This window comes from Narcine bancroftii, chromosome 3, assembly GCF_036971445.1.
Source record: "Narcine bancroftii isolate sNarBan1 chromosome 3, sNarBan1.hap1, whole genome shotgun sequence".
Taxonomy (NCBI): domain Eukaryota; kingdom Metazoa; phylum Chordata; class Chondrichthyes; order Torpediniformes; family Narcinidae; genus Narcine; species Narcine bancroftii.
The window spans coordinates 365,731,289-365,752,629 of record NC_091471.1 but is presented as its reverse complement, the minus strand read 5'-3'; the positions used below and the strand labels follow the sequence as shown (position 1 = coordinate 365,752,629).

At 37.4% G+C, this 21,341-nt stretch overlaps 1 protein-coding gene across 4 annotated transcripts in view; it reads right to left on the bottom strand.

Annotated features, from left to right (window-relative positions):
- The window catches only part of dnai2b (dynein, axonemal, intermediate chain 2b), a 43,224-nt gene that overhangs the window by 16,947 nt on the left and 4,936 nt on the right, over positions 1-21,341 (bottom strand). For all 4 annotated transcript variants that reach the window (XM_069930185.1, XM_069930183.1, XM_069930182.1 and 1 more), the window contains exons 4-9: positions 21,002-21,126; positions 16,005-16,147; positions 12,960-13,073; positions 10,181-10,320; positions 8,343-8,465; positions 6,818-7,041 (exon numbers count right to left, since the gene is read on the bottom strand). In XM_069930185.1, the coding sequence (XP_069786286.1) occupies positions 6,818-7,041; positions 8,343-8,465; positions 10,181-10,320; positions 12,960-13,073; positions 16,005-16,147; positions 21,002-21,126 (869 nt within the window). The remainder of the gene's footprint in view (positions 1-6,817; positions 7,042-8,342; positions 8,466-10,180; positions 10,321-12,959; positions 13,074-16,004; positions 16,148-21,001; positions 21,127-21,341) is intronic.

Sequence of the window (21,341 nt, the reverse complement as noted above, 5' to 3'; positions counted from 1 at the left end):
TGACAATAAATTTGAACTTTGAATGTCATCAAGATTACACATTAAGAGGTCCTACTGACTTCCCTTAAATTCTAATAACATTGATGCTTGGTAAAATGTGCTGACAATGGAACTGTAAATGAAAAAAATTCTAAAGATTTAATTTCCCAATTACAGTAAATATATCAATTAGCATTAATGTTAAATCACTTGCTTTTTAAGAAATAAAACAGGTCAGGCAGTATAAAGTAAAGTAGTAAGTTAACTCAGCCTATTATTTTCTGGTTATATTTTATATTTCTAAGTTATATTAAGATTCTCTTTTTTGTTCATTGCTTATTCCTTTGCAATTATATCTGGATTAAAAGAGTAAAGGCACTGAATACTGCCCTAATGAATGCTAATTTTAAACAGTGGGGCAGTTTTTGTAATTTTGATTAAATTCAAGCAATCAAAATTTTTGATGAAAAGTTATCAACTTGAAACATTTATGCTGCTTCTCTCCACAAATGTTCTCAGTCCTTCTGAATATTTCCAGACCCTGTAGATTTTTTGCTTTACAACTGGTTTTCCATTACTTGAATAAAGGTTGTGACTTTCAATTTTATTTACCCTGATGTACTTTGATGAAAGTTACAAGTCCCAAGGTCCACACTGCTGCCCACAGATATTCAAATCATCAATTTGAATAACCAGACATGTTTTTAATAGGAATAAAAAATAAATGACAATTTCTAGTTTCCTAGCTATTTTACCAGAATGTCCATATTTATAAATATCTAACAACAATTTAGCAGGAAGTAATATTCATGTGGTTAAGAAAACAAATGAATATACACTTGTCTGAAATACAAATATATTCCTGTGACTTCACAATCTTACATTAAAAACTGTGTTACATTATTATTTAGCCATTAGTAAAATTTGACAAACAGGCATATTTTCCAAGATTTCTGATACAACTCATGCTGCATTTTCAGGTTTTTATGTTCTATTTCCACCAGAAGAGGGCTTCTTTCAGCTACAGCAATATGGATGGGGAAAAAATGTAGATGAGCCCAAATATCATCAAGGATCTTACTAAATCACAAAGCAGCACTATGACCTGCGTGACCTACAGTGACTCCAAAAATTTTCTGTACTGGTGTTCATGCTTTGGAGGCGGGCGAGAAGGAATATCTTGGCTGCATTCATTCTAGGTCCCTCTCTGTCTTGCACATTTAAGTACATATAAAGATGTCTCTTAAATGCTGTTACTGTTCCAGCCTCCACCATCTCCTCTGGTAGCTCATTCAGATTTCAGGATTATTGTTAGAGGAAATACATAACTTGATTCTTTTTCCTGCGGGCGAGGCAGAATAACATGCAAAAAAAAACTATACGCAGCATACACATATAAACAAATAAAGAAATGTAAACAAACTCACTGTGCAATAAAGAGAGAGAAAAAAAAATAACTTAAATGAAAGTTTGTTCTTGAGGAGTCTGATGGTGGAGAGGTAGCAGCTGTTCCTGAAACTGGTGGTGCGAGCCTTGTGACACCTAGGCTTCTTTCCTGATGGTAGAGCGAGACCAGAGCCTGTGCTGGGTGATGTGGATCCTGATTGCTCCTACTCTCTGATGGCAGAGCTCCCTGAAAATGTTCTTGATGGTGGGAAGGGTTTTGTCTGTGATATCCTGGGCTGTGTCCACTACCTTTTGGAAGGCTTTTTGCTCAGGGGTATTAGTGTCCCTATACCAGACCAAGATGCTGCTAGTAATTCCAGATACCAACCACTCTGTGTGAAAAATGTATCCCGATATTCTCTTTAAACCTATGGCCTCCAGTTCCAGTCACCTCTACCATGGCAAGCATTCACTGGCTAGCTACTCTATACATGCCGCTCATCATTTTACATACAATTATCATCTCACCTCCTTTAGTATAGGGAAAACAGACACAACTTATATAACTTCTCCTTATAACTCAAGACCATCAATCCAAACAATATTTTGAATCTTTACTGCATCCTCTCTTGCTTAACCACATCCTTCCTATGGCGTGGCCATCAGAACTGCACACATCTTCATCAATTGCAACATAACCCATCACTGTATACTTAACAGAACCAGAATTATCAATAAAAGAATTACATAAGAAATTGAAGGAGTATGGAGAAATATCAGGGTACAAGATCAACGCAAATAAAAGTGAAGCGATCCCAATGAATAATGCGGATTGCACAAAGTTTAAGAAAGAATCACCATTTAAATGGCAAACACAAGCAATCCGATACCTAGGTATTAGACTAGATAACAATCTAGGCCATTTATACAAGTTAAATTATCAGCCATTAATGAAGAAATTACAAGATGATTTAGAACATTGGAAAGAATTACCGCTAACGTTGATAGGAAGGGTAAATTGCATTAAAATGAATATCTTCCCAAGGATATAATACCTATTTCAATCGTTACCAATTCCTTTAACAGAGAAATTCTTCAATGAGCTAAAGAAAATAATAAGGAAATTCTTATGGAAAGGGGGAAAACCGAGGATAGCGCTAGATAAATTAACAGAATGGTACAAACAAGGGGGCTAACAGTTACCAAACTTTAAGAATTATTATAGAGCAGCACAATTAAGATATCTATCAGATTTTTATCAAACAAGGGAAAAACCAGATTGCACCAGGTTAGACCTAGATAAAATAGGGGAGAAGGAACCAGAACATATACCTTATAAGTGGGATGAAAAACTGATGCAACATAGAAGTTCACCAGTACTGCACCATCTGCTCAACATATGGAAGATTCACTTAGAAAGGAAAAAAACAAATTACCAAATACCAAAATTATTATTGACGCAAATCCCTTTCACAATAGATAACCTTTCCTTTAGAGAATGGGAGAGAAAAGGGATCAAAAGAATAGAAAATTGTTTTTTTGGGAAATAATTTATTATCATTTGAACAAATGAAGTACAAATATGGTATAACTCACGGTACAATGTTTGCATACCACCAACTGAAAACCTACCTAAAGGACAAATTGGGAAGCAGGCTGAGGTTACCAGAAGGAAGCAGCTTTGAATATGTGATTACAGACACAATGATAATTAAAAGATTTATAAAAAACGTGTACAAAAAGCTGCAAGAGAAAGAGAACGATGAAATAAGCTGTAAACCCAAACAAAGGTGGGAACAAGATCTAAACATAAAGATAAAAAATGAAAAATGGGAAAACCTATGCTCCGGAACTATGAGAAATACAATAAACACGAGGTTACACATGATACAATATAATTGGTTACATAGGCTATATATCATGCCCCAAAAGTTAAATAAATGGGACCTATCAGTATCAGACAGATGTTTTTGCTGTAGGAAGGAAACAGGAACAACAGTACATGCAATTTGGGCATGTGAGAAAGTGGAAAAGTTTTGGGAAAATCTAAATCAGGTATTAAATAAAATCACAAAAAGCAACATACCAAAAAATCCAGAGATCTTTCTTCTTAGTAATATAAGAAGTAAAGAATTAGGACTCAAGTTGGATGAAGCACAAAAAAGATTTATTATGATTGCCTTAGCTGTAGCAAAAAAATGTATAATGTCAACCTGGAAATCAGAAGAGAGCCTGAGAGTACAGCAATGGTACATAGAAATGAATAAATGTATTCCATTGGAAAAAAAATAACATATAATTTAAAAAATAAAGTCACAGTATTCGAACAAATTTGGGAACCGTACATGGAACACAACAGAGAGGGCCTACCGCGGACCTCCACCCCCTAAAATGATAGAATGAGAAGACGACGAAATGAACTGACCCAGTGTGTAAATTTAGATGATACAATTTTCTTATTTATTTTCATTGTGTGATGACATTGTTTAATGGGTTTATTGGAATGTATATGTTGAACATTTAGTGGATAGGGAGGGGGGTGGGAAGGAGGGAGCGAAGGGAAGGGGAAAAAGGGGCGAAAATGACACTGTCTATATTCAAGAGGGAAATGTTTGTGTGTATTTTGGTTAATATGGATCATAGTGTGAAAATTTTTTTTTTAAATTTTTAAAAGTGCAACACAACCATTATTTTGTAACATAGTATCCCAACTCTTTGACTCGATGCTTCGTCTGATGAAGGCAAGCTTGTCATTTGCTTTCCTTGTTACCCTGTTTGTCTATTTTGCTACTTTTAAAGCATTCATTTCTTGTACCACAAGGACTCTTGGTTCAACAACACTGCTCAGGGTCCTGCAATTCAGTGCGTACATCCCATATATAACCACATAACATTTACAGCACGGAAACAGGCCAATTTGGCACTTCTGGTCCGCACTGATCCAAGTACCCTCCTCTAATCCCACTTACCAGCACTCAAATCCCACTTACCAGCACTCAATCCCACTTACCAGTTCGGTTTAAGTTCCCAAAATGCATCACCTCACACTTTCCTGAGTTCAATTCCATTTGCCATTCCCTTGACCACTTCCTAATTGATCTACATCCTGTTATAACCAGCAATAACCTTCTTTATTGTCCACCATAACAACAATTTTGGTGTCATCTGCAAATTTACCTACAATCTAATCCACATTATTAACAGAAAGATAAATACCAAAAAGGACCAATGTGTATTGCTGCCACTGTTCACAGGCCTCCAATCTGAAAAACAAACTTCCACTGCATCCACTATCAAGCCAATTTTGTATCCAATTTGCTGCCTCACCCTAAGTCCCAATGCTCTATCCTTCCTGACCAGCTGACCATGCAGGACCTCATCGAGCCCTTGGTAGACAACGTATAAATGTCAATCCTCTTGGTTATCTCCTCAAAAATGAATAATCATGAGCCATGATTTCCCACCCACAAACCCATGCTGATTATCTTTAATCAGTCCTTGGATTACCAAATGTATATAAATCCTGTTTATTGGTATTCCTTTCATTAACATTCTAAACTCTGATGTCAGCATTACTGGGCAATAGATCCCCAGTTTATTCCTGCTGCACCTCTTAAATAATGGTGCTTTAGCTCGCTTACTGTTTTCTGGTGATTCGTGTCCAAAAGTGGTTCATTAGCACCATCTGATGGTTAGATTTTCAATGGTTGTCCAACATTAAAATTACACTAACTGGAGATTGTTTAAACAATAAAACCAAATCTTTCTCAGCCTCCGTCATTTATTTTAATTTCAGTCAGTTAGACATTTGGCACAGCTACCTTCAACATAACAGATGGGAAAACTTAAATAACAGCAAATTTACATAACTCAGAAAACTGTCACAATTAAAAATCCTTACTCAATATTTACAGTTTTCAATAATAAAAAAATATAATTTATTTGCTCAAATGAAAAAAAAACCTAAAATGTTATAATAGAAACAACAAATAATCCACAGATCAAATCTGATCATCCGAGATGGGAATGTCGGCACACACTCCAAGTTTGCATGGTGTGATGCAGTTTAAAAAATTATTAATATAGAAATAAAAATTCCATTGAAGTTGCAAAGATCTCCCTTTTCACTGCATAATTATAATGAAAGGTGAAAGCTAACTATTTACTGCTGAGGAAGATATTTTATTGTTATTACATACAATGATATTAGAGAGTGGTGTAAAGTTATTCCTCGATCATGATGAGGCTGGGTTATTCAGCAAAAACCCCAACAAGATAATGTACAGATGTCTGCAGTATTAAGTTGATATCATGAGTTTATTTTGCTGAAGTTAGATCAGTGACACAATGTATTTGAGAAAAGGAAAAGGATTTTATCATGATTGGAAAGATCATCACCTCGCACAACATTTAAGGTAGTTAATTAATATTGAACAAAGTAAATGAAAAGGTTCTGGAAATTGAAGTAACTACTGTAATAAAAAAATGACAAAATTGAATTCGTGTTTTCTACACAGAAGAAATTAGTGAATACAAATAATTTTAAAGACGTGGAATAGGATATTAAGGATATAAAATTTTCATCATTTATTTAGAGTAAATGTTCTTAGACAATGTTCATCAGAATTGAATGAACCAAAGACACTGCCTTTCTTTGACTTCTCGTGCACTATTTTTAGTTATTGTTGTCAGGTGGTCGATGAGGCTGCTGGAAAACAACAAAATTTGTGACTTGTTTGTGACAATAAATTCTGATTCTGATTTTGTAAGAACACTTTAGATAACAAATGGAAAGATTTTTAGAGTTTTATGTTTTTGAGATTCTGTTTCTATGTTGGGTAGCTTATTTTGCCAAGAATCTAAAAGTATCTACATCATGAAATCGAGTGTTGCGGAAAAATGGAAGATGGTTTTGTAAGGGTGTGAAGTTGGCCTTGAGTAAAACACGAAAATCTGTAGACACCGTGGTTGATGGAAAAACACAAAGCTGGAGAAACTTAGGCTCAGTGTACTTTATATAGCAAAGATAAAGGTATATAACCAACATTTCAGGCTTGAGCTCTTCATCAAGGTATGATGTTGAGTTTAAGTTCATTTTAAAACTGCAGATTTAGGAGAATGATGAATGTAAGTTATGAAATGCTAGGTTATGGTTAGAGATCATTTAGCTAGTAGAAAGATAATGATAAAGTTGAAAATCTAAGAGAAGTAGAAGATTTGGAAAGTAAAGAGAAGGAATGCTGGAAGTCCAGTAAGTTTGATGGCATTAGCAGTAGTAGTAAGTAGCATACCTGGGAAAGAAGACATACGAGAGACGAGGTACTAAATTCTGGAGCAGAAACAATCTGCAGAGGAACTCAGTGGGTTGAGCAGCATCAGTGAGAGAAAAAGAATATGACCATCGCTTCACATCAGGGCCCTTCTTCAAAAATTAATCAAGTAATTTACTCACTTAGTCCACATGATGGACGATTCCCTGATCTCTTCAGACCAGATTCTAGCTGTCCAGTCCCCAATCGTTAGAAAGTATTTGGGGTAAAACGGATTTCTCTGCACAGCGTAGACAGGACCATGATGGCCAGTGAAGACGGATACTATCTTCTCAGCTGGTAATTTTCCTTTTCGATTCCCCAATATTACAGCACCTTGTTCAGTCCCTACCATAAACTTGGTTGGCTACAGACACAAAACACAATGATAGAACACAATCATACTTAAATAAGGATTTAATTTAAAGAACAGAAGCTAAGTGTTTTAACTAATTTATGATAAAAGCACAATGAGCATGCAGTAGGATTTTGACTACAGAATTTCATAGCACAGAACAGCCTCTTCAACCCATGTAAAATTACCCCACAATCAAATCCTTCATTACCTCAGATCAATAACTTATTTTTCTTACGTCCACGTGCCTGTCCAAGAGTCTATTAAATGTCCCTGTCGTATTAGACTCCACCATCACCCCCAGCAATAAACTCACTTTTCTCTGTGTAAAAAACATACCTCTGACATCTCCCCTAAACTTCTTCCACTCATCTTACACAGATGTCCAGGCTAGTCATCTTCCAATAAAGATTATTCATGTGGATGAAATTTTAAAATTAAAGAACTTAACTGGAAATTTGGTCCTTCCCAATAACGAAATTCAATTTCAAATAAAGAGTTTTAAATCTTCATGGTTTTGTTCATATTAGCAAAGTTTCACACTATTACAAGTTGTGCTGTAATTATTAATCATTGAAAATATCTGAATGACTTTCCAAATGCAAATTGTGCTGCAGGTTATGAAACAAAAGAACTCCTAAAAAAAAATCAAACTAATCGCATTTCAGAACACGAATATTTTCATTCCCAGGACCAGGTTGAATAATAGGACGACTAGGTTTTGATGAACTTTTGACCACTTCTATACATTTTTGGGAGTTTTTCATCCATTACAATGAAGAATCTGCATAAAATACATTTGTGGATGAATTGATAATATTTTCAGAAGTTAAAATACATGCAGTTTTCAATTCCCTTTCAATTCTTGACTTTAATAAAAAATGAGCTAATTTCTCCCATAGTCACTCCTGACAATCATTCATCCACAGCTTGAAAAAAAAGGGCAAATGAGCTACACTATCCAATCTAAAATGTTGAACATGTTTATTCAGAACACATAGGAATAAGATTACATTAATATTTTTATTAATGTTTTTGCGCCCTCCAGTGTTAAGTATCATCCCACAGGGAGGCAAAGCAAGTATCTGTCAGTCTTTTGCAAAAACAACAACATGACAGCACTTCATGAAGTACAGGAACATGGAAAATGTCCAAAAAAATCCAGTTATATTCTTTCTTTCTTCTATCTTGTCTTCTTTTTAATACTTCAAATTTTTAACTCAAATTGAGTGGTTCATTTCCTTCAATGCTAGGGAAATAGACTCCATTGAAACGTTTTATGTTATCTATACAATAAATAAATAAATATTTACCATTGTGGTTTCAAACTCCAATGAAACACCACCATAAGCAATCTCTGCATTATCTTTTTTTGTGACATCCAGGATGAGCCTTTCAACTGGTTCACTCATTTTCCGGATATCCCACCACAGTACCTATTGGCATAAACTACACTGTGACAATCTTGTTCTTAACATGACTTACTTATATAGCTATGAATAAACCATGTTTTTGATTTGCTGCAAAATCTTGTCACAAAAACAATCCTGTAATAAGGAACTATATATTTAACAATATGGACAGACAGATATTGCACTCAAGACATTTCTTCTCAGTATTAAAAAGGAGCTTTCGATTGCTTTACGGCTAATAACGCACTTCTAACTGAACTTTCCCTCATCATAGAAAAAGCTAACAACTAGTTTATGCATATCAAAGCTACAAAAAACCAATGAGATCTTTCTTTGGCTTGGCTTCGCGGACGAAGATTTATGGAGGGGGTAAATGTCCACGTCAGCTGCAGGCTCGTTTGTGGCTGACAAGTCCGATGCGGGACAGGCAGACACGGTTGCAGGGGAAAATTGGTTGGTTGGGTGTTGGGTTTTTCCTCCTTTGCCTTTTGTCAGTGAGGTGGGCTCTGCGGTCTTCTTCAAAGTAGGTTGCTGCTCGCCGAACAGTGAGGCGCCAAGATGCACGGTTTGAGGCGATATCAGCCCACTGGCGGTGGTCAATGGGGCAGGCACCAAGAGATTTCTTTAGGCAGTCCTTGTACCTTTTCTTTGGTGCACCTCTGTCACGGTGGCCAGTGGAGAGCTCGCCATATAACACGATCTTGGGAAGGCGATGGTCCTCCATTCTGGAGACGTGACCCACCCAGCGCAGCTGGATCTTCAGCAGCGTGGACTCAATGCTGTCGACCTCTGCCATCTCGAGTACTTCGACGTTAGGGATGAAAGCGCTCCAATGAATGAATGTTGATATAATGATATAATGAGATAATGAACTGTTAACTGTATTGGTGATTATTTATGCCTCAACCAACTGGTATTGGATGAGAGGTAAATAATGATCAGAACACTCGCAGTGGGACTTTTTACATTCAAACAGTTCTGTTATTTTAGGCCTTGAAGTGGTAACCAAATGATCAAATGGCATTAAAGGAGAGTTTTATCATGTTCCTGTCAACAGTGTGTATTTACAATTGCCACAGTTTGAAAAGATTTGCATATTTCAAGGCTGTAAAGATTAAACAATGCTTCAAATATGAACCTAATAAAGCAAAATGTGTCAGTGTTTGGAAATTATACATTGGCTACACAGTCTCTGCATTAATAAATTCCTGATCATGTACAGACTTGGCCAATTTGCTGCGTTTTTTTCTTACATTTTTTATTTCTCATTTTTACCTTATCAGTCACTTCCAGCAGGAATACCTCTGGCTTCCACCCTCCCACCACACCTCACTTATGGTCCATTGTCTCCTTTATTTGTCTGAAGTGCTTCTTATCGAACCTTTTAAGCCAAGGTTTTGGCCTCAGGCTGGTTCAAGTACATTCCTTCCTCTTGCATTGCTGATGCCAACGTACTCTTCTCCTAAAGTTATTCTTCCCATCTTGATCTTTTCCATGCATGCAGTTTCATCATCGCCATAGCAATTCATGGGAAAACTCTTGAAATTATTCTCTCTGCTTTGATGTTTTTAATTAAAGCCTCAATGACAATGTTAGGCTCTCCTCTCTTTCCTCCTCTTTACTATTGGTCTTCACTTTCCAGAATTGCCAGCAGAACTTGTCCTGTTATTATCCAAATCAAGCATTGCTAAAAATAATTAATTCCCTAAATTACAATTTTAATCTCATTATGTAATTACCTGACCATCAGTAGAAGTAGAAAAACAATCTGTTCCTGTTTTAGACTGTAACCAAATGATCTTGTACACTGGATCTCGATGTCCAACTTCAATTGCAGGCATTTCAACTGCCTGGCTTCCTTTCCGTGTATCCCAAAATCCTACACAGTGGAAGTAAAATGAGAATCATTTTATGTGCTTTCTATTTAGTCAATAACTTTCCATTTTTAAAGAAAGTTGCATTTCCTCAGCATTTTATCCTGTCCTGCCCATATAAAATGATAATAATTTGTCTGTATGTGGTACCAATGTGCCCAGAGCCATAGAATGCTACAGAACAGAAAAAAAGTCATTCGGCCTTTTAGTTTGTGCCGATCACTATTTCACTAGTCCCACTGATCTGCTCCCACTCCATAACCCTCCAGACCTCTCCCACCCATGTGTCTATCTGATCTATTTTTAAAATTCATGATCAAACAAACCCACATTCACCCTATCAGATGGCAGCCCATTCCACACTCCCACCACTCTCTGACTGAAGAACTTTCCCCTTTCAGCTTTTAATACTCTGATCCCTCTCATTTATCTCCCCCACTCTAAGTGGGAAAACCCTACTCACATTCACTCTGTTTATACCTCTCATAATCTTGTAAAGCTCTATGAAATCTCCCCTCATTCTTCTTCGCTCCAAGGAGTAAAGTCCTAACCTATCTAATCTTTCCTTGTAACTCAACTTCTGAAGACCCAGCACTCTCTCAATCTTATTGATATCCTTCCTGTAGTTAAGTGACCAACACTGCATACAAAATTCCAAATTTGGCCTCACCAATGTCTTAAGCATTTGCATGAATCTTAACATAGTATTGATAAGTCATTTAATTTCAATTCCATGCAATGTCTCCAAATGACTCATAATTAGGACCTCCTCTCTTTCCTTTTCTATGTTGTTGGCCTTCACTTTCTAGAAATGTCAGCAGAACTAGTCCTGTTGTTATCCAAATTAAACATTGCTAAAAACAATGATCCCCTCCACCATCAGACTCCTCAGCAACACATTTAATCAAGGACTCATTTAAGGACTTTTGCACTTTGATTTTTTTTCTCTCTGTCATGCAGTTTGTTCATATTTCTTTATTTGTTTACATGCATATGTTGTATACAGTATTTTTTGGACTGCAGGAAACAGAATCTCAGGGTTGTATGTGATGTCATGTGTGTACTCTGACAATAAATCTGAATTCTGTATTTTTGGATCTCAGTCTATATTACTAAAACTGAGCTATTAAGAGAATAATTTTGCATTAAATCACATTAGAATTCTTACCTTCTAGACATACCTATAAACAGAATTCCAGTGTTATAAAAGGAATAACGGACAGAGGTAGCAAATAGCATTCCTCAAGCCTATTCTGCTATTCAACATGGTCATGATTATAAACTTCTCCGTTGAAACCACTCACCTACCTGACTCCTGCATTCCGAAATCAATCTGGAATCCAAAAGAATTTAAGTTCAAGTCTATTGTTAGATAAACAGAAGGTCCATTTTGTAAGCAGTTCAGCTAGTCAACCCAAACATGGTACAGCAGTTAATAATACGGTCCAGAGTGCTGTTACGGAGAGAGGGGTTGGAACAGAGCAAAAGAAACATTTTTTTTTACTGTGCGAGGTCCATTCAGGAGCCATAAAATGGCAGGAAAGAAACTGTTCTTGAATTCTAGTGGTGTGTGATCTCACATTCATAAGCCTTCTTCCCAATGGGAGGGGAGCCAAAAGAGTGTGGCTGGGGTGGGATGAGTCTTTAAGATTTTAGTTGCTTTTCCAAGGAAGTAGGAAGGGTAATGCAGGTGATGGGTAATGGGATAAGGGGATATGGTTTATATGATAGACTGAGTTCACATCTCTGCAGTTTATAGTAGTCTTGGGCAATGCAGTTTGATAACACGCAGTGATGTATCCTGACAGGATACCTTTGATTGTGCATTTGAAGAAGCTGTTGAGAATCACAGATAACATGCCAAACTTCCTCAGGATAAATTGGTCATTGCATCATCATAGTTGGACCAGGACAGATTGTTGGAGATGTTTAAGAACTTAAAGCTGTCTAGCATCTCCATCTCAGTGTCAGTGATGATGACAGGCGAGTGAACTGCAACCCTCTTCAAGAAATCCAGAGCAGCTATGATGAGGTTAATGGTTCATCTTAAAGATACAAAGACTCACTGAGATCTTAAATTGCTTCTCATCTCATTCATTAATGATCAACCTCTTAATTCATAGATCATATTTCCTGGTGGTGGTTCTAGGCTTTGGGGGCAGGGAAAAAAGTAATTCAGCAACTACTCTCAATCTCTCCAAGTACTTCTTAAATTTTAATGAGCTCATATAAATCTGCACATTGGTTCCTTCTATAGCTTAGCTTACTTGTCTAATTCAGATCTTAGCAATTATTTCTTTACATTTCTGGTTACCTTTGACCAATTTTTATTGCTTGATTGGAGAAGATTATTGTTCCTAATTTGCTAACAACATTTCATAGTTTCCTATTCCATGTTTTTCTTAAATTCTAATGTAATTAGGAGGAGGGTCTATCTTTTTAAGAACAAGCTCTTGTCATTCACAAAATGCTACATGAATTAAAACTCAATACCTTTCCTGGCTTTTCAATTACGTCACACTGTTGCCAAGCAAAATTAATATGGCAATGGAAACTTTGATTTTACTATTTAATAAATTACTAAATTTCTAATAATTTTTAAAACTTCAATATTAGAGGTTGGCCACAGAACTAAATTACTGACCAATCTGTCCACTGTAACAGCCTCCAGCAAGAATGTGTGAATCTTTGGGGTTATATTCCAGGCAAACAAGTGGAGATACAGGTTTTATTGTCAATTCATGTTTATTTGGATTTTCTGTGAAAGAAAGAAAAGCATTAATATAAAAATTGACATGGTACTGAAAGTTTTTAATAGAAGCACAAAGCAGCATAAATTACATATCTTTCAGGTAAATTAGAATCAGAATTTATGGTCATGAACAAGTCACAAAATTTGTTGTTTTGCGGCAGCAAGGCAAGAATTTCAGACTTATGTACATTGCACTTATGCATACACCAATAAACACATTATCATTATGAAGTAAAAAGTTCCTCACTCATGAGGTAAACAAAATCTGCAGAAGCTGGGGAATAGTGCAGTACACAAAAGTGCTAGAGAAACTCAGCACGGTCACTCAGCATTCATACAAAGTAAAATGTGCATATAATTTACAAAATTAACATAATTTGAAATGGAGACAATTATACAGTTATTTTATGTAATTTTATACATGAGATTGTAGCGTTCGCGCTACATGGGCGTGGAGAAGAACAACATCCACATCAAAGTCTTGAAGCCAAGATTGGTTTATTGCACTGGCCGTCGCATTTATATGGGCCCCAAGCATCAACGTCATGGCCCTGCTTCATTGGAACTCCGGACTGGGATTGGCTGGTGTTCCTGTCACAGTTCCCTTCTGCAGGAGGTCACCTGGGACAATAGCTGATGTCACCCCCAAGTCCATGTGGTGGCTGTGTTCATTGGCCATTTTGTGGGCCAGTCTGCATCCCCGTGCACAGGCCCCTACAAGGTTAATCAATCAAAGATAATGCCCACATGTTATGGGCCATATTTATTAATACCTTGCTCTTCAATCTATATGTGACTTCTATTCTTGTCATTTCATATTGAAAAACTAATAGCTTTCTAGGCACAAAAGGCATCAAGGGGTATAGAATAGATCGACTGAAATATATTAACTCCATGATTATATTGAATTTGGACCAGGCTTGAAGAGCCCAATGACCTTCTTCTGCTCTTATTTTTCCATCTCCATGTTTCTATACAGTCATCTTATTCATGAGGTAAATGCCCAACAAATGAATCAATGAAAAGGCAACACACATTAAATGTCAGGTTCCTGATACCATTTGGCTTTGCAGGCTAACTATCATCAGTAACATGATCATTCAAAAGATGGAGTTTTTGTATTGTAAAAAGCTCGTGCAAAATGTTGTAAATTTATTGCATCTGTGCCTTATTTATTTGGAACGAAGCATTGCTGTTGGAATTTTAAAAAACTACCAAACACATGTATAAATGGAGTTTAATTTGGAGGAGTGACCTCTCTCTTGACTTCCAAAATTAGCAGACTGAACAGTTGTACAGCTGCTCCTCCTCACTCAAACTTCATTTTATATAATGCATTGATACAATTTTTATCAATTTTATTTTGCATTCAACTTTTCTGCCCATGCATTTTTTTCATATTGTTTATTTTAAATAAAAAATTACCCTCTCAAAGTTGTCAAGCTTTATTAAGCGCATTTTTCCTGGATAGATTTGAGATAGGCTATGAAAGACCTCAACAATGAAGACGCTGTTTACATCCAGTACTGCATGGATGGCAGTCTCTTCAATCTGAGGCGCCTGCAAGCTCACACCAAGACACAAGAGAAACTTGTCCGTGAACTACTCTTTGCAGACGATGCCGCTTTAGTTGCCCATTCAGAGCCAGATCTTCAGCGCTTGACGTCCTGTTTTGCGGAAACTGCCAAAATGTTTGGCCTGGAAGTCAGCCTGAAGAAAACTGAGGTCCTCCATCAGCCAGCTCCCCACCATGACTACCAGCCCCCCCACATCTCCATCGGGCACACAAAACTCAAAACGGTCAACCAGTTTACCTATCTTGGCTGCACCATTTCATCAGATGCAAGGATCGACAACGAGATAGACAACAGACTCGCCATGGCAAATAGCGCCTTTGGAAGACTACACAAAAGAGTCTGGAAAAACAACCAACTGAAAAACCTCACAAAGATAAGCGTATACAGAGCCGTTGTCATACCCACACTCCTGTTCGGCTCCGAATCATGGGTCCTCTACCGGCATCACCTACGGCTCCTAGAACGCTTCCACCAGCGTTGTCTCCGCTCCATCCTCAACATTCATTGGAGCGCTTTCATCCCTAACGTCGAAGTACTCGAGATGGCAGAGGTCGACAGCATCGAGTCCACGCTGCTGAAGATCCAGCTGCGCTGGGTGGGTCACGTCTCCAGAATGGAGGACCATCGCCTTCCCAAGATCGTGTTAGATGGCGAGCTCTCCACTGGCCACCGTGACAGAGGTGCACCAAAGAAAAGGTACAAGGACTGCCTAAAGAAATCTCTTGGTGCCTGCCACATTGACCACCGCCAGTGGGCTGATAATGCCTCAAACCGTGCATCTTGGCGCCTCACAGTTTGGCGGGCAGCAACCTCCTTTGAAGAAGACCGCAGAGCCCACCTCACTGACAAAAGGCAAAGGAGGAAAAACCCAACACCCAACCCCAACCAACCAATTTTCCCCTGCAACCGCTGCAACCGTGTCTGCCTGTCCCGCATCGGACTTGTCAGCCACAAACGAGCCTGCAGCTGACGTGGACATTTAACCCCTCCATAAATCTTCATCCGCAAAGCCAAGCCAAAGAAGAATTAATACACAAACGTGGACTGCAGTTTGATTATCTAGATCTGATTTTTTTTTCATAACTTCAAAAACTTCCATTAAGCATGAAGTTAGCTGACACCTCATAGATCTGAGTGATTTGTAGCTGTTTTGATTCAAGAAGCACAATAAACACATGTAAATATACAATGAATTTAACTTGAAAGGTCGGCATTTAAGGAAATGCTGTTATTCAAGATCCCAAATTTTCTGGATGGCAAGATGGTTGGTACTGCCATAAAATTTCGAATGTTCAATCAATCTGTATTCCTAGAAAATATTAATAACAGTTCTACTCTGTGCAAATGTAATTTGAGTTACCGATATCCCAGATGTACGAATCAGGATTCATATCGCCACTAGCTCTTTGAAATTCCAAGCAACAGTAGGAAATTGCCAGTTTCTTCCCTTGATCTGGATGCCATGAAAGATGAGATACTGTTCTTTTAATGCCATTAGGGTCACTAAAATTGAAACAAAGATTTACAAGACAAATTCCTGAACAAAATCAACCTGCTACAACAGTTTGCTCTCAGACTAAATTACATGGAAAAAGCAGTCTCCTAATTAAATGCTGCAAAAACTATAAAAATAAATCGTTAGAAATTTGATAAATTTGCAAATTTTAGATACTTTATCATGAACAACTTGTTTACAATTGTTGCCTGCAGTTTACATTAGAAATACTTTCAACCTGAATTTAAGTCAATCAGTACCCTTTTTGTCCCATGTGATAGAAAATTGCTGTGTACAACATGGGTATACTTGTGATTAAAAATTATGTTGATGGCAGTTGGTATAAATATATGTGCATTGAACATCTGGGAGAAGTATGCAGAGAAAGGAATTTATGATATCAATCAGCATCCATGAGAGATCTGACAACTATGTTCCAATTCCAGACCTGTATGTTCTGTTTAACAATGTTTTTACTTCATTCAGCTGAACATGAAGAAATACCCCACTAAAGCCATTTAGAGAATCATCAACTATTTGTAGGTTGGCTACAGGTTAATTTATTTTGGTCATTGGTATGTAACTATGAACGTTTGGTGGTTTCTACTGTTGCTTCAAGTTCAAGAGGGATTGGTGTGAAGAACACTTTCTGACTTCAGTGTTCAAAAATCAATTGCAACCAGCCACAGGTGCATTAATCTCAGAAAAGCATAATTGTAAAAATTAATATCCTTAGGATGTGGAATAGGAGAAAGGTTTTCATTGAGGTGGTGCATCTGCCAAGTGTGTTCAGGAAGAATTTTCCTGTGTGAAGCTCAGTAAAACAATGAATGAGGTATTTGGAATTCAGTAAGGATGTGTTCACTGACATCAGCCACCAATGTCTCAAAGGTAATTTCAGATAAGCACAAGAAACTTATTACCATCTCTCTATCTATTGAGGAGGAGGGGGGGTTTCACTGTGGGAGGGACAAGGGGGAAAAAAATCATAAAATTATGTAATTTTTTTTGATTTATATAAATTGTGGCTATGTATGTATTATTAATTACATGTGCCTATGAAACAAAATTTGGAAAAAAAAAGAAATTTTATTACCATGAACCCTCAAAACACCTATGGTAATAACCTTTCCTTCCAGTCTGGAGTTGGAGATAATTAAAATATCTTGCTGTTTGCCATCCCACTAGTATTTTGTGCAGTAGTGAAGTCATCTAATCAAAGATAACGAACTACATTGCATTGTCTTTCGATCCTTCAAAGTGAGAATGTACCATAGATGGCTTAAGACAGGGTGGAATTGACTGCCATGCCTCATACAATCGGTGTAGCATTTCATCTCTGCACGACATCAGGACTGAAAGGAATTTCACTTCCTCAATGTCTTGCTGATATAACCATATAACCACTTACAGCACAGAACAGGCCAGTTCGGCCCTACTAGTCCATGCCGTAGCAAATCCCCACCCTCCTAGTCCCACTGACCAGCACCCGGTCCATACCCCTCTAGTCCCCTCCTCTCCATGTAACGATCCAGTCTTTCCTTAAATGTAACCAATGATCCCGCCTTGACCACGTCTGCCGGAAGCTCATTCCACATCCCCACCACCCTCTCCGAAAAGAAATTTCCCCTCATGTTCCCCTTATAATTTTCCCCCTTCAATCTTAAACCATGTCCTCTAGTTTGAATCTCCCCCTTCCTTAATTGAAAAAGCCTATCCACATTTACTCTGTCTGTCCCTTTTAAAATCTTAAACACCTCTATCAAGTCCCCTCTCAATCTTCTACGCTCCAGAGAAAAAAGCCCCAGGCTGCTCAACCTTTCTCTGTAACTCAAACCTTGAAATCCTGTCAACATTCTCGTGAACCTTCTCTGCACTCTCTCTATTTTGTTTCTATCTTTCCCATAATTTGGTGACCAAAACTGTACACAGTACTCCAAATTTGGCCTCACCAAAATGCCTTGTACAATTTCATCATAACCTCCCTACTCTTGAATTCAATACTCCGATTTATGAAGGCCAACATTCCAAATGCCTTCTTCACCACACCATCTACCTGAGTATCAGCCTTGAGGGTACTATTTACTACAACTCCTAAATCCCTTTGTTGCTCTGCACTCCTCAATTGTCTACCATTCAATGTATATGACCTATTTAAATTTGCCTTTCCAAAATGAGGCACCTCACATTTATCTGTATTAAATTCCATCAGCCATTTCTCAGCCCACACCTCCAGCCTTCCTAAATCACCTTTTAATTCTCGGTAATCTACCTCACTGTCCACAACACCACCAATCTTTGTGTCATCCGCAAACTTGCTTATCCAATTCTCCACCCCTACATCCAGATCGTTAATATATATAACAAATAATAGTGGACCCAGGACCGAACCCTGAGGAACTCCACTAGTCACCGGCCTCCAATTGGACAAACAATTTTCTACCACTACTCTCTGACACCTCCCATCCAACCACTGCTGAATCCATTTCACTACCTCTTTATTTATACCTAATGCCTCCACCTTTTTTCCTAACCTCCTGTGGGGAACTTTGTCAAAAGCTTTACTAAAGTCCAAATAGACAACATCCACAGCTTTCCCTTCATCAACCTTTTTTGTAACCCCCTTGAAGAACTCAATCAGGTTTGTCAAGCATGATCTACCCCTGACAAAACCATGCTGATTACTCCCTATCAATCCCTGTACCTCCAAAAATTTGTAAATAGCATCCCTCAGAACACTTTCCATCAACTTGCCCACCACAGGCCTATAATTCCCAGGTTTGCATTTGGACCCTTTCTTAAACAGAGGAACCACATGCGCCACCCTCCAATCCTTTGGCACCACCCCCGTGGCCAGTGACATCCTAAATATCTCCGTTAATGGCCCCACTAACTGTCCACTAGCCTCCCTGAGTGTCCTAGGGAATATTTTGTCCGGTCCGGGAGATTTATCCACCTTTATCTTTTTTAACACAGCCATCACTACCTCCTCGGTTATCCTTATATGCTTCATGACCTCCCCACTATTTTTCTTTACTTCAACTGGTTCAATATTTTTTTCCCTAATGAATACCGAGGCAAAGAAATCATTCAAAATTTCCCCCATTTCCTCAGACTTCTCACAGCCTACCCTCGCTATCTACAAGGGGTCCAATTTTATCTCTCACTAATCTTTTACTTTTAATGTACTTATAGAAACCCTTTGGATTTCACCAGGCAGTGAATTATTACATGACTGCCTGAGATCCTTGAAGCAGTTGTTATATTTTCATTTCTTTATGCTGTCTTTCAACCACCAAACAAATCAGGTATTGACATCTGGGCAACAAGTGATATCCAATGAAACGCAGTGTCACACAACTTGATAAAAGAGGCACCGGCATCTATTGTTTGAATCATTTTGGCACAGTCATGCAGGTGAGGTCATGAGGTGGTCATGAATGAAAAGCTTACAATGTGAAATCTAGATGAGAGGCTTGCAGCAATGTTAGAGTGCTGAAGAGAACTGACTAATATTTGAAGATAGCCTTTACACAAGATATGACATTGGATGAGGCATTGCACTCTCTTTGAGCCTTCAGGGTAAATTAACTTCTTGCAGCATTGAATCTGTATCCTAAGCCCTTACTGAGTATAAATCTTTTTGGCTATTATTGGTTTCTATTATGAACTGAAGGACTATCTGAAAAGCTTAGTGACCCTCTGTGGATATATAACAGATGTATCTCCTTTATTAAACTGTGTGGACCTGGGAATCTGTGCGCTCCCCCCCTGCCCCCCCCCACCACCCCCCGCCTCTCTCACACACACATATTGTAACATTGTTTTAGGTTTCGAAGATCAATATCCTACAATTAATTGGGATAGTCATATATTTGGCCCCCACTTTTAGTACATACCATGTCTGCCTTATTAAATAATTGAAATGTGCTGATTCCACATAGTTGGTATGCTGTGTACACAATGATCATTGGGCAAAGAATCACATATCTTTGCTTCTTTTCAAGGACAACTAAAAATGAACTCTTTGGTTTTCAGCAGAAATCAGTCCTTCTCTATATTCTTTTTTAATTGAGAAAATCTGATGCAATTCAATTTTCAATCTTGAATTAATGCGCTGTTTATTAATCAATTCAATGTGAATTGTGGCAATGATGACGTATTCTAAATACAATTTTCAAATAAATGATGATGCGACTCATAATTATATTTATCTTCTCTCAAAATCCAAATCAACAAAGTGAAAAGATGACTTGATAATTGAACCTTTAAGTAGCTGCAAGATGATTTTTTTAAAAAATCAAACATTGTGAAAGATGAATTGTTTAATATTAAATCCAAGGAGGAATAAAGCAGAGGAATTATATTAAATTGGTGACCTGAGTATGCTAACTTGATACAGTATTTATATTTTTTGTGTACAGACTAGATGGTAAATATTCATCCAAATCAGTCACATAACTGCTAAGAAGAAATTAATTACTTCAAAAAATAGATTTTGAGTTTAGAGTAGATAATTAGATGGAGGTTGGGAAAAAAAAAGCTTTATTGATTAAATACCCCCAAAGTGCTGGAAAAACTCAGGAATCCACAAGTGGTGCCTGACCTGCTGAGTTCCTCCAGCACTGTGTGTTACTCCACTTTTCCACCATCTGCAGACTTCTTGTTTACTTTTTTATTAGTTAAAAACCAAATGCCAAAGCAACTATTGGTATGCTTAGCATATCCTTTTTGAAAAATTAATTTAATTTCTCAGTAAGCTTGTACATGTTTAGAAATTGGTGAAGTTATTATCATGCTGTGTTTTTTTTTTAACTCATCTAATGAGAGATAGACAGAATTCTTGAGGATGAAGGCATTACCTGAAAACATTTACAGTTTTTGCAGAAGGTGGTTCATCAATTACTCCCATAGATTTTTCTTTATCTTCAAAGTACTCTTCATAAATATTGATAGCATTATTCTGTTTTATGCAGTGCTCCATTAACTGCAAGAACATGGAGAATACAGATCTGAACATTATTTGATGCATGAAAAGTTTAATTATAAAAATTGAATTACATGTGTATAAACTGAACACCAACCTTAAAATAAGCAAATTAGAAAGCATTGTTTCTACCTGATTTTTTTTCCATGCCATTAGATTGTTAAGTCACATGTTCTGCTTAAATGAACAATTATCATAAATCTTACATACTGTAT